Here is a 13863-nt window from a genome sequence, read left to right on the forward strand (position 1 = left end):
CGAGCTGCTTGTGCTAAAATTCTCGGAGCCTCGATCTGTCTTGTTTTTTTAGGAAGCAGTGGGGGGCCAGCGGTCCACCTGAAAGAGATGCATTCATCTCAAATGGAAATCAAACCGAACAAGGTCCCAGGACCAGAGGATGGTGTCAAGCTGGCTGGGGGGCGCGGTGCACCCAGAGCACGACATGTTGTAGCAGCAGCGCCTCCATAGCTCGCGCATCCATGTCCATGGCGTCCAACACCTTGCGATTCTCGTCTTCCTTAGGAACCAGAGCACCCCTGGCGCCGACGTGCTAGCGATCGTGGGTCCTTGCACCGAGAGGACGCCCGTGTTAGCAGCAGGATAGCCGGGATAGAAGAGAAGCAAGAAATCAAAGGCAGGAAGCAAGAATTTAGGGACTAGATACAGAGGTCTGATTGCTTGAGGAAGAAGAAGTTAATGTTCATACATGGCAAAAGTATCCTCTCCCCTCTTCATCGTATACTATAGTGCTAGTACATGGGCTGGGCCTAAATACGTGCACGCAGGCACTAGCAGTACTGGTTTCCACTAAGCCTGGCTTCTGGCTCCTGTGCAGCCCAGCTGCGTACTCTCATTCTGTCTCTGGTAGCTGATCCATATGCACACCCCTAACATTCCCCTCTTCTTAAAATTCGGCTTGCCCTCAAGCCGATGCGTAATATCAATTCCACCAAGATCCCAGGGAGCTTGCAAATACTTGATGCTTATTGTTGGGGATATGCCTTTGGAAGCCAAAAGTTAGGGATCCCATGTGTATAAAAGAGGTTAAATTAGAGGGTTATGGACTCATTTTTCAAACCTTTAGGGGTCTATTTGTAAAGCTTAGGGACCTCTTTGTAATATTTAACTTCACCAGTAGAATAAAATAAATATAGAGCCCTAGGGTTTGGGGGAGAGAACTCTCGGCCATTTGTTCATTTGCTCTCTTGTCTCTCTCCCTCGCCTCTCTCTTGTTCGGGGTCCCGACCCCAACACTTATCACATACTTGATCCTGATTTCCCCAAAAGCTGCAGTTAGTAGGAGAAGCCCTTGCAATCTGAACATAGGTTCGGCAATCAGCAAATGGAAGCCTATCTGTCACTTGCACTTTGGTCCAAGGAAAGCCGATAGAGAACAGAAGGATAGGACAAAGCATTCGGCACCATGAATCATCAAGAGGTTCTCGGAGTAGCTCCCAGCAGACAAGCAAAACTGAAATATTTAGTGGAAACAGATCTGCTTGTCAAGTATTCAACGGAAATTGAGAATCCATAAATATTGACCATGACTGTAGTAGAGCCATATGATTTAACAAGTCCAGGACCACGTGTTCAATGATTGAGCATTCATCGTGTGATCCATGGCGTTCTGCTTGTTGCATCACCAAGAGTAGCAGCAGCAATGCTCTGGTTACCAGAATCTTTGAAATCTGCTTTAGTTTTGAATCTTCAGGCAAGCTCAATATAGAAAACTGTAGGTGCAATTCCTCATTAGCGAGAAAGTGGCAATCCAACTTTATAATACCACCTAGCTTCATCTCAAGAAGAGACCTAGAGTGTACAGAACATCCTTTCATGAACGCCATAACTTCTCCAGGTAACTTGTGCTGTTCATCGCAAAGCTTTATGGCCATTGCTTTCCAATAGTGAGATGATGGCTTGTGAAGCACACCCGCTACTCCAGTTGGGTAGCACTGAAGGAACAATTGCACACAAGTAGGCATTGTGGTTACAACAAATTCATCTCCGACCAAGCATATCAATGGACCTAGTGACAAAAGGAGCTTCCGTTGTATCCGTAAAACATGTGCTTTGCATTGTGAGACTTGTAGCTATCACAGTTATCCATCAAGGACACCACAAGGAGCAGTACTTTCTTCAATATCATCTTGCTAACATCCAACCCAAACACAAATAGAGAATCACCACCTGGATCCCTAGGGATCACTTGCTGCTCCTCTATTATGCTAGACAAGAAGACATCGCCGAGCTTCCAGATATTGCAAATATCTTACCACATCTCTCTGAACTGAATTATGAAGAAAGTGGTTTGTAGCAAGTTGTTGAGTGTATATGACGTAGAGTTTGGCACAAAACCTTTGGTCCCAATTCTGACCCTTCCAAGACCTCTTACTGTTGCCAACAGAAAACAACACATGGCCACTGAATATCAAAAACTTCACTCCATTTTGGTAGCACTGAAACAACACGAACTTCCTCGTTGTTACTGACACCATAAGCTCATCTCCTTGGAATTTCCCGTGATAGCAATATCCATAGGAACAAGAGATGATTCTAGCCCAAACTGTAGCAGCCTTCTGTCATCATGATGCAATTTTGCAAACTGAACTATGTGCCAACTGTATGATAGAGCTTTCTCTATAGTTGCCCAACTATATGACAACCAAAGGAGGGCTAGGGTGTTGGCCTAAGATGAACACCGGCACAATGCATCTCCAGCTGTCTAGGTGGTGGTCATGGTCTTTGTTGTACAGTGACCCAATCCCTACTCTGAGTGTGTGTGTGTTGGGGTGTGGGGGGGGGGGGGGGCAGGCATAAACTGAAGCATAGCTGAGTAGTTTTAGAAAGAAAAATGTTGCAATGTTGCTTAGGTGGTGGCCAAGGTCCTATATGTCAACCACATAAGTAGGCAATGGCTCTAGCAGCACTAGATTCTAAGTAGTAATCACCTCAAACACCTTCAGGATATCATAAACCTTGGTGGCCAGGCACGACAGAACAACACCCATCGAGAATGATGGGGTGGAATTGATGGTGTACCTCATCTTGCTGTACTCGAATGAACTGCCCTTGCTGGAGTCCAGTGATGAATCAGCCGAGGTTGGTGAAATAGTTAGCACGGCATTGCTGTTGTGAACTTGCATTGAACACCTTGCGAGCAAGTTGTTCCCGTCTTCCTCTGTGCTTGGGGCAGCAGGTGCGAGAGTGGAAGTCGGTGCTGCACTGATCGGCTTCAGCACGTCGATATCAGGGCTAAGGCAATCAGTCGAACATATGGTGGGCGAGTTGGTGGTGGTGTCGCCCTCGGCACTGATGTGCTGCACCGTGGCGGCATGCTCACTGCCAGGGCTGACAACGGTGGTGTCCCTCAACATCGCGACGGTGGCTATTGAAGATGAAGTAGTGGCCGCGCCAGTGATTGTGGTCGACGACGAAGGGGTCGGTGAAGCCATGGATGCCACCGGCGAAGTGGGAAGCCCTTGAGCGCCCTGGGCAGGGATGGAGATACCTCGGAGGTCAGCCGCTAATCCCACTTGGCATCCCTATCAGCGGATCGCTGATCCCACTTGGCGCTCTTCTTGGCGAAGAGCTTGGCGGTTTCGTCAAGGAGGAACTTGGTGTCGGGAGTCATGGCACTAGAGCGACGGGTTTCTAATGTGAACATGATCTTGTAATCGGGAAAAAAAATCCAAGGATTCGAATGGCTGTTAGCAGCAGGGTAGCGAGGACAGAAGTGAAGCAAGAAATCAAAGGCAAGAAGCAAGAATTTAGGGACAAGATAAGAGAATAGGAGAGCAGAGATCTGCTTGCTTAAGGAAGAAGTTCAAATGCACCACGGGTTGCCAAACTTATCCTGCCGTGTCAGTTAAGTTCCAAACTTGTAAAATGCTTATTTGAATTCGGGTCCCGGGCTTTCGATGTTTACGTGATATTTAATACTTTGGTTACCAAGGATTAATGAATAAAAAAATTCCCTACATTGAGTGCTACTTTACACATGTATAAGTTGCTTCTTGCCCGTGCATGAGTTGTATGTTGGAAACCTTTACACATGTATTAACAACTTGCTACTTTACAAGTTGCTTTTTGCTTGTGCATAAGTTGCTACTTTACACATGTATTAACAAGTTACTAGCTGGCTGGGAACAGAGAGGTTACTTGCAGTTTACCAAACTGGCTGTCGAAAAACCTATCCGTGGAGCAAACTCGGAAGACAAGCTTTCCCGTCTAGGCAGCAGCTCTTATTTCCTCATCTTAGTCAACCATATCACCGACATCAAGTGAATCCATGTATAATATCTGCATAAAGGGCAAAAATGTTAGTTTTGCTTGAGAACAATGTAGCTAGCAGCAAAAAATGCCTTTGGCCAAAAAAACATTCGTACGTACATACGCGAATTTCCGCTTCCCCTTGTTGAACTCACTAATGGCTTTGACTAGCCTCTCCACAACAAGTTTGCACCAATTGTAGTTTTTGATGGTTCTGGAATCCGCAATTGCATGGAATGCCCATGCATCCTCGTTCAGATGGGATCCGGATCTACCTCGAATCCAATCCTACGAATATGAGGAGAGTTCAATTTTGCTTTCAAAATTCAAAGTCCGCTAACTAAAATTCTAGGTACGTGTACCACGCACGCGTCGAGAACAAAAGGACAAACGAATAGTCGCTATGTTTGATGATTGACTTTGAAATTGACCAGAATGTCTGACACTGACTTCGACCAATAAGCTGCCACACACACCCCCAACTCCAGTCCATAAAACGCACTGGAGGACGCGGCTCCTTTCCCAACACAAGGAGATCGACGGCGGCTTCAGGACGACGATGCTGCTCAAGTTCCAGGGTTTTGCAAGGTAGCTAGAGCTTATGGGCATTTCTTTAAATATTTTTCATCGCCTTCGTTCCATGTTCCAACTAATACTATTCTGGCCATCCCAGGTGTTTCATCGGATCGGAACGTGCAGCCGCATCGGCCGTCAGGATCAGCGCGGGTCCGTCCTTGCCAGTGCCGCCGGCGCCGGCTTCGGTGCCCCTGCCGGACAACGACGACCTCCTCCGTGAGATCCTCCTCCGCCTGCCGCCGCTCCCGTCGTCCCTCCCTCGCGCATCCCTCGTTTGCAAACACTGGCGCCGCCTCGTCTCCGATCCTGGCTTCCTCCGCCGCTTCCGCGACCACCACCGGACACCTCCCTTGCTCGGCTACTTCTTCAGCGGCAGTGGCGGGCCCGTCTTCACCCCCACGCTGGCGCCGCCGAACTGCATCCCACCCGAGCGCTTCTCCCTGCCGGAGCAACCTGCCGGCGAGCGCCTGTTCGTCCTCGGCTGCCGCCACGGCCTCGCCCTCCTCATCAACCGGAGACGCCTCCACGCCACCGTGTGGGACCCCATCACCAACCGCAAGTTCACCGTGGCATATCCCCCAGAGTTCACCGCTGACAACGGCGCGCACTGTTTCCGTGGCGCCGTGCTGAGCAGCGCCGGTGGTGATGGCTATGACGATGGTCACTTGAGGCCCTTCAAAGTGATCTTGATAAGCACACACATCAACGACGGTCACACAAGTGTGTTCATGTGCGTCTACGAATCGTTGACCGGAAAATGGGGCAACACCATCTTAACCATCATTCCATCTTACCTGTTCAATCTGCCCAATGTCTTGGTCGGAAATGCAGCGCTCTGCGGGTTTTTCCTATGGCCAGACGGCATCCTTGAACTTGATCTGGATAGGCACACTTTAGGCACAATCCAGACACCAACCAGCAGCCTCCCTGTTGACAGTTCATTATTCCGGGTTGTGCGGACACAAGATCGAGGGCTTGGCCTTGCAATTCTGTCCAGACTGAGCGTCCAGCTGTGGGGGAGGAAGGCCGATTCAGATGGCGGTGCTGCCGGATGGGTACTGCAGAAAACTGTTGAAGTAGACAAGCTCCTTTCGCTGCCACCTTCGATGATGGCCAATGTGCCAGCAAGGATACTGGGGTATGATGAGGATAACAATGCAGTTCATCTAGCGACTTCTACCGGTGCCTACGCGGTTCAACTTGAGTCAATGCAATTTACAGAGCTTTCCAGTGTCTATTCAATTTCTGGTCATCCTTACACAAGTTTCTATACTGCAGGTAATAGCTTGTGTTTAAAGTTTAAACTGCATAAGTAACAAATTTTCAGCTATTGGCTAGCCGGTTAAAGTATGCATTGCTTTCTGTTTACTTATTTTATTAGAATTCTTTAGTTATTATATAACTGCTGGTAAAACATATTTTTTTCGAAAAGGGAAATTTATTAATCTCAAGTAACATTACATCAAGATGATACAACAAAACTTGAAAGAAATTCCTGACCTATGCTTAAAGAGCATAAAGCCTTATACAAAAGAGAAAGAGCAAGCACTCTAGTGACTATCAATCCGTAGACTAGACCGCCACCCATACGACTGGGTAAAAAACTACTTGGCAATTTGTGCCAAGTGTTGAGATGCCACTGCAACTAACTTCTGTATAGTAGCTATTTGGAGAATAGCTTGTGTACGAAGCCAGTGGGATACTGTGAAGATAACCTGCAAAAAAGATATTTGTTCTGCAAAAAAGATATTTGTTTGTTTTCAAATATTAGATCATTCCTACTCAACTACAAAGACCAACATGTTGCTGCAGCCCCAAGTAACCCTAGAGGTTTAAACTCATTACAAATTCCCGTTAGCCGGTGAACAAACATACATGTCACACTACGAGGTTGTTGGAGTCCAAAAGTCGCATGGATAGCTGCCCAAACCATTCCAGCTAGTCGGCACTCAAAAAACAAATGTTGTATTGTCTCATCTTTATGGCAAAAGGAGCACTGTTTACTACCTTTCCAGTTCCATTTAATTAGATTGTCTTTTGTTAATATTACCCCTCTTCGAAGGTACTATAGAAAGATTTTTATTTTCAGTGGAGCCTTTAGTTTCCAAAGATGTTTGTTCAAATTTGGGACATTGCTATGGATTAAGGCAAGGTAACGTGATTTCACCGAGAACACTCCATCCTGATGTAGGTTCTAGCGAAATTCATCATCCTCTTGACTTAATCCGATATTGGTGATACATGTAAGGAGAATATTCCACTTTATCAAATTGTTGCCAATAAGGTCCCTACGCCAAGAGATATTCGGATCGTTGGTGCCTAGAACTTGTGCTACCGTATCTTATTTTCGGCGGGCAATGTTATATAACCTAGGATATTGATCACGTAATGTTCTATTTCCTAACCATATATCTTCCCAAAACCTTATTTGAGATCCCTTTTTTAAAATAAAAATCCCCTACTTGAAGAAATCCCATTTAACCTTCATTAGGATGGCCCAAAAATGGGAGTCACCTACTTTCCACTGTGTTTGCACTAGTGGTTTTGTTCCTAGATATTTATTTTGCAGTATCTCCTGCCATATTCCATCAGTTGTAAGTAGACGGGATAGCCATTTGCTCAGAAGTGCTGTATTTTAATATCTAGGTCCTCCTCCTTGCTCTTTAGATTGACACAGGATATCCCATTTTGCTAAACGGTATTTTCTTTTATGGTCATCACTTTGCCAAAAGAACCGAGACATCATGTAATCTAATTTTTTGAGTACGCCTCCTGGAATCTCAAAGAAAGACATCATGTACTTGAGTAGGCTACTTAGAACTGAATTAATTAAAGTTAGTCTCCCCCCTTTGGACAGATTTTTACCCTTCCAGATACTAAGGCACTTTTCAAAACGTTCCTCTACCTTTAACCAATCGGCATTTGATAGTTTCCTGTAGTGAAATGGAATACCCAAATATCTCATTGCAAAGGTTCCTGGATTACATCCAAAAAGTTCCATACAATTGGTCTCGTAGTCCCTTGCATCTCCAAAGCATAAAATTTTTCTCTTACGAAAGTTTATTTTTAGTTCCGATAACTGCTCGAAGGCACAAAGCAAAAGCTTCATGTTGTGAGCCTTCTCCAGGTCGTGTTCCATAAAGAGGATAGTGTCATCAGCATATTGTAGAATGGCTAAGCCGCCATCTATTAGATGGGGCACCACCCCACCTACCTGACCGTCTGCCTTTGCTCGATTGATTAAACTTCCTGCATATCAGCAACCATGTTGAAGAGAATTGGTGATAGGGGATCTCCTTGTCGAAGCCCTTTTCTTGTTTGGAAGTACGGGCCAACTTCTCCATTGACATTGTTTGCTACGCTTCCGCCCGATATGAAAGAGAGTACCCAAGATGTCCATTTGGGTGAAAATCCTTTCATCTTAAGCGTTTGCAATAGAAACGAACCATCATACTTTATCATACACTTTTTCGAAGTCAATCTTAAAGATGAGTCCACTCTGTTTCTTACGATGTAGTTCATGGACAATTTCATGTAAGATGACCACTCCTTCAAGGATATTTCGTCCTTTCATGAAGGACCTTTGTGTTGGGCTAATAACACAGTCTACGACTAAGTTTACCCGAAACGTTGCAACTTTAGTGAATATTTTGAAACTCACATTTAGCAAACATATTGGTTTGTACTGTTGTATCTTGTTTGCTTCTTGAACTTTTGGTAAAAGTGTTATGACACCAAAATTTAGGCTGAAGAGAGGCATGTCGCCATTGTATAGATCAGATCATGGAACATCTCCAATAGATCTCCTTTGATGATATCTTAGAATTTTTGATAAAATTCCACAGGAAAACCATCTGGTCCTGGCGCTTTATTGTGTTCCATGTGAAATACTGCATCCCAAATCTCCTCTTGTGTAAAAGGAGCCGTTAGGAATTCGTTCTCGGATGGGCTTACTTGTGGGACATCCTCTAATCTATGTTCATCTAGAGAGAAGTGGTTCTCTTCTGATGGCCCAAACAGTTCTTTATAGAATTGTGCGATGTAATTCTTAAGATTGTAAAACATATAGTATGATTATAATTGATTTTGCCTAATAGTAGATTGAAACTGAAATGACCGTATAGCTCGGTAGCTTGAGCTATCCTACATGTATAGGTGAAACAAGAAAGGGTTGGTTTGCGGTTGTTATTACCATCTGCTGCAAATATTATGTTTTTTTCTCTATTAAATCTGTAAGGGCGAATTCTGTGTACCGCATGTCACGTAGTAGTACTATCATTAAACTCGAATGGAACAAATAGCGCTTTGTTTTATCTTTTCTAAAGGCCATTTCTTTGTACATTTAAGCAATCTGCTAGTTTATATCATGAAGTCTCAACTGGAGTATATATTGACTAAGTTAGTTGGAAATAAATAGAACAAGTTCCCTCCAGAGAGTAAGCTTGGGTAGCTTCATTATCTGAATTACTAGGTTATCTAAACTGTCTTTCATTACTTAGGTGTTGACACCAAAATTTTGGCAAATGATTATTGTTGTTCTGAGTATTTTTCCGTACTTAGTCATAGTTTTTGTTTCTTTTACCTATTTCTTATCCTGTAAGTGAAGCTAGTAATGTCAGTTATATGCATGAATATGTAACAAGTTATTGGTTGATCTGAATCAGAATAATCACGTGTTGTATTTATCTTGTAATGGCTTCGTTTAGTTTTTGTTGTTTAACTTATGACTTGTTTTATTGCTCTGTGCAATGTAGGTTGGGGAATTGTTGAGGGAGATAACAGTACAGAAATACTGAACAGCGCATGAGATGATTTATTCCATTATATATGCAAAACTTATTATGTGTTGGCTGAGCATGTGTTTGTTTATTTATCCATTTCTCCTATGTGTATATTAATTTTGTTAGGAAACGTGGAACGCTACACTAGCACAAACAACAATTTAACGACGCTTGCATAGGATCACTTGTGAGTTGAGGATCATGGATCTTGTACCTTCCCGTCGCGCGGCGCAGCAGAAGACTTGGCGAAGTGCGAGTAGTCGATGTGGTCAATGTCAGGAAGTAGTCGTACGGCTTGACGTCGTGTGCAAAGGAGCAGCACCTCCGCAGCAGTCCACATGTACAGGGCACGAACAACGAACCTAGATGTGCTAGCACCTCACGAGCGGTTGCGATTTGGAGTATACGGGCGGAAGGGGGCTGCTGCAGCGCTGTTCACCCGCAGTACTGTAGTGGCGCGGTACTGTTCGCCCTGGCTACTGTTCATCCGTGGTTACTGTAGCAGCAGCGGTACAGTTCGTCCCATTAGGGTTTTCCAATTCCCACATCCGAATATATAGACGTCACTAATGGACCTTCAACCTTTGTGGACCATTAAGACTCCAATACCTTAATGGATCAAATCCATCAAAGTCCATTAGCGGATCCAATCCGATTGGATATAGGGCATATATCCAACAGTCTCCCACTTGCACAAGAGTCAACTATGCATGCAGATTTATATTCTAACCCTTTAAGTGTGTGACCCTGTAGATTCATGTAACCAACAGTCATGATCCGGAAACTAGTTCCAGTCAATAGTTAGCATTGGCCTCTAGCAAGACGTACTAACTCCTGAAGGTTCACGAAGATCATATCTTTCATAACCTGTGACAGTCGTCAATACAAATATCCTTCCGCCACATGACACCTAGCCAAGTACAAGGCAAGTGTAGTGCTACTCTTGTCAACTTAGCCATATCTCGCTCCATGTAGAACTTATTTCACCGACTAACCTTTAGTCGTGGCATGGCCATGCACTTTCAGTTCCTACACATCGAGAGGGCCCAGAGGCATCTCTCCCTAATGTGGGAGGGGTAGATTCCATCTTGACTCGACGCACCCTGCGACTTGTTTCAGAACATACCTGGAAACTACCTTTATAACTACCCAGTTGCGGAGTAGCATTTGGCACCCCAAAATATGCTCTTCCACAATCCTATGTCACTATGATCTGTGCAACCTGATCATCTCTAACACATGTGCTAGCTTTTCACTACACCACTGCCCCGCATGATGGTGATATAAGCCGGGGATCTCAATTTAGTACACCATCAATATAAGATATGGAGTTTCATAAGTGAATCACATATTCACTCAATCACACTCTATTGATAATCACTAAATGTGCATATTACATTGAGTTGTCATCATCCTATGATTGCCTCCTAGGCATACATCCTCATCAATCTCCCACTTGCACGAGTGTCAATCATGCCAGCATCTCATGCCCACAACCCTTGTATGAGCGTCGTGCTTCGCTTGAGGGAGAAGCTTTGTCAATGGATCTGCCACATTCAGGTCTATGTGCACCTTGCATATCTTCACTCTCCTCGATCGATGATTTCTCAGATCAAATGATAGCACCATAGTATGTGTTTCGACTTCTGGTGCGACCTTAGGCTCCTTAGCCTGCGCGATTGCACCACTATTATCACAATAAAGGTCTATCGGGGTCGGAGCAGCTATGGACCGCGCCCAACTCAGAAACAAACTTTCTGATCCATACAAATTTGTGGCTTCTGAAGCAGCAATTTACTCGGCTTCTGTTGTTGAATCTGCAACTATCTCTTGCTTGGAACTTTTCCAGCTCACCGCCCCACCATTGAGGCAGAAGATGTATCCTGACTGGGACTTACTATCGTCCTTGTCGGTTTGAAAGCTAGCATCGGTGTAACCACTTATAACGAGCTCTTCCGCACCTCCATAGACTAGGAACAACTCTTTAGTCCTTCTAAAGTACTTTAGAGTATTCTTTACAATAGCCCAGTGACTATCACCTGGGTTAGACTGGTATCTGCTCCTGACGCTCACAGCATACGAGACATCTGGGCGTGTGCACAACATGACATACATGATGGAACCAATAGCTGAAGCATGCGGCACATCACACATCCTTCCTTGCTCATCAGGTGTCGAAGGACACTGACTCTTACTCAAGGTAACACCATGAGACATAGTATGAATCCTTTCTTGGACTCATTCATGTTGAACCATTTCAACACCTTGTCTACGTACATGCTTTGGCTTAATCCAATTAGCCTCTTAGACCTATCTCTATAGATCTTTATACTAGTACGTAAGATGCCTCTCCAAGGTCCTTCATAGAGAAACTCTTAGTCAGTGAAGCCTTTACATCCTCCAACATAGGAATATTATTTCCAATCAACAGTATATCATCCACATATAGGATCAGAAATACAAGTGCGCTCCCACTGGTTTTCTTGTAAAAATGAGGTTCCTTCGAATTCTGTGAGAAGCCAAACGATTTGACCACCTCATTAAAATGAAGACTCCAGCTCCTAGATGCTTGCTTTAGCCTGTATATAGACTTCATAAGCCAACATACTTTTCTAGCATTTTTGGGATCAACGAAACCTTCAAGTTGTGTCATGTACACATCCTCGCTTAGGTTTCCATTCAGGAAAGCCATTTTGACATCCATTTGCCATATCTCATAATCATAATACACGGCAATTACTATAAGGATCCGGATAGACTTTAGCATAGCGACAGGAGAAAATATTTCATCATAATCAACCCCTTGAATTTGACAAAAACCTTTTGCAACCAATCGTGCCTTATAGATGTGGACATTTCCATTGGTGTCTATCTTTTTCTTGAATATCCATTTACACTCAACGGCTCTCATGGCATCGGGTGGATCAACCAGGTTCCAAACCTAATTATCTCTCATGGACTCCAATTCAGATCGCATGGCATCAAGCCATCTTTCGGATTCCGGTCCCATTACTTCCTCTGTGTAGTTCTTGGGTTGATCATTGTCCAACAACAATGTGTCGCGTTGCCCCATAGTAGGTAGTGCGTACTTCGAATTCGGGCGACGCACCCTAGTGGGTCTTCATGGTTCGGGTACTCCTGTTTTGTCAGTGACATATTTAGGCATCTCTTGAATTTCTTCGAGTTGTACCGTTGAAGCGTCCCCCCATCAGGGAAGACTTAAAAGTGTTAATTTATCAGTCCCAGGAGGCTGATAACACTTTTATTACAACAGATGGTACATCACCGTACAACTCTTCGCGGTAATGGGCAGTGAAGCGCCACTATCGCGAGGATTACAACTAAAACCCACACCACTACACTAGTGACGAAAAGAGGATCATCAGAGTCTTGCGCCATGCGGAATCCAACGGTGGCCTCAACCACAGGCAAGACTGGGTGCAGGACGAAACCCTACTCGTTGTCTTCGGGGACGTAGTCTGGGTCTTCCACTGTAAAAATAGGAATGGGGTGAGTACAAATGTACTCAGCAAGTCCAATCACACCCACGGAGGGGGGTATAACAGAAATTAATGCAAAGGACAATCCAAGGGTGCGGTTAGGGTTTGTTTGCGGAAAACTCAGTTATATGCAAGGGTTCATTTTGAAGACATTTTCAAAACAAGTTTTCCAATACCAAGGGGCACACGATGTTGATCCACACAGGATCCAAGTTTTAAACTGCTACCGGACTCCCCGTCCGCCGTAGCACACGGCACAACTGCCGGACACTTTCCAAACAACTCACACCAGCCCATCCATTCCCAGAGAGAAACACTAGTTATGTGACCACACCGTAACTTGCCCAATACCGTGGGCACGGTTATTCGAATAGATTTTCAACTCTGCAGAGGTGTGCAACTTTACCCACAGGTGGGGTACCACAGTACGAACACCTTAGTGCCGGTGCAGATCCCAACAAAGCCATTACCCACCTTAGCTAGACCCGACTAGCCACCACGGGATCCATCAAGGGTCATTCGACCTATCACCGAGGTTTAACCGGGGCATAAGTCACACAGAGCTTATCTCGTCTCCTTGATCACCCGTTGCTCTCAGCTCTCCTGATGGCTATCAGGCTAACTAGTGGGATTTATGCTAAGCCGTTGCCCATACAACGGTCAAGTGGTTTGCACGACAGGAAGCTAGGTGAGATGTCACATCAACTCGGTCCTTAGGGGTGACAGGATGGATATCTCCCTTCCTCGCTCAACCACACAGGTACGAGCACACCAACGGCGATTCATACAGAAATGCCATCCATCCCGTCTAACTCATCTTTCAAAACCACATTGTATCCCTTCCCACACACACACATTTTCTTTATAAAATCAGGTGGTCAAGGTAGGGTTATCTCAAACAAGGGTGGCTATCCTACCATGTTTTCAGCACGCACAACCATGCAATTTTATAAAACAGGCCACTGGGTTGTGTTTATAAAAACTAGGACAGAAAC

General features: G+C 44.8%; 2 protein-coding genes across 2 annotated transcripts; one reads left to right on the plus strand and one right to left on the minus strand.

The window, feature by feature from the left end:
* Positions 1 to 2675: 2675 nt before the first annotated feature.
* On the minus strand, positions 2676 to 3194 carry LOC112885352. The gene has a single exon (XM_025950986.1). It carries the CDS (start codon positions 3192 to 3194, stop codon positions 2676 to 2678), a length of 519 nt encoding a protein of 172 aa, XP_025806771.1.
* A 1351-nt stretch (positions 3195 to 4545) lies between these two features.
* LOC112885353 lies at positions 4546 to 9394 on the plus strand. Its single transcript, XM_025950987.1, has 3 exons — positions 4546 to 4599; positions 4685 to 5865; positions 9342 to 9394. Exons 1-3 carry the CDS (start codon positions 4571 to 4573, stop codon positions 9392 to 9394), a joined length of 1263 nt encoding a protein of 420 aa, XP_025806772.1. The 5' UTR covers positions 4546 to 4570.
* The last annotated feature ends 4469 nt before the right edge of the window (positions 9395 to 13863 follow it).

This window comes from Panicum hallii, chromosome 3 (genome assembly GCF_002211085.1).
Source record: "Panicum hallii strain FIL2 chromosome 3, PHallii_v3.1, whole genome shotgun sequence".
In the NCBI taxonomy this organism is placed as follows: Eukaryota; Viridiplantae; Streptophyta; class Magnoliopsida; order Poales; family Poaceae; genus Panicum; species Panicum hallii.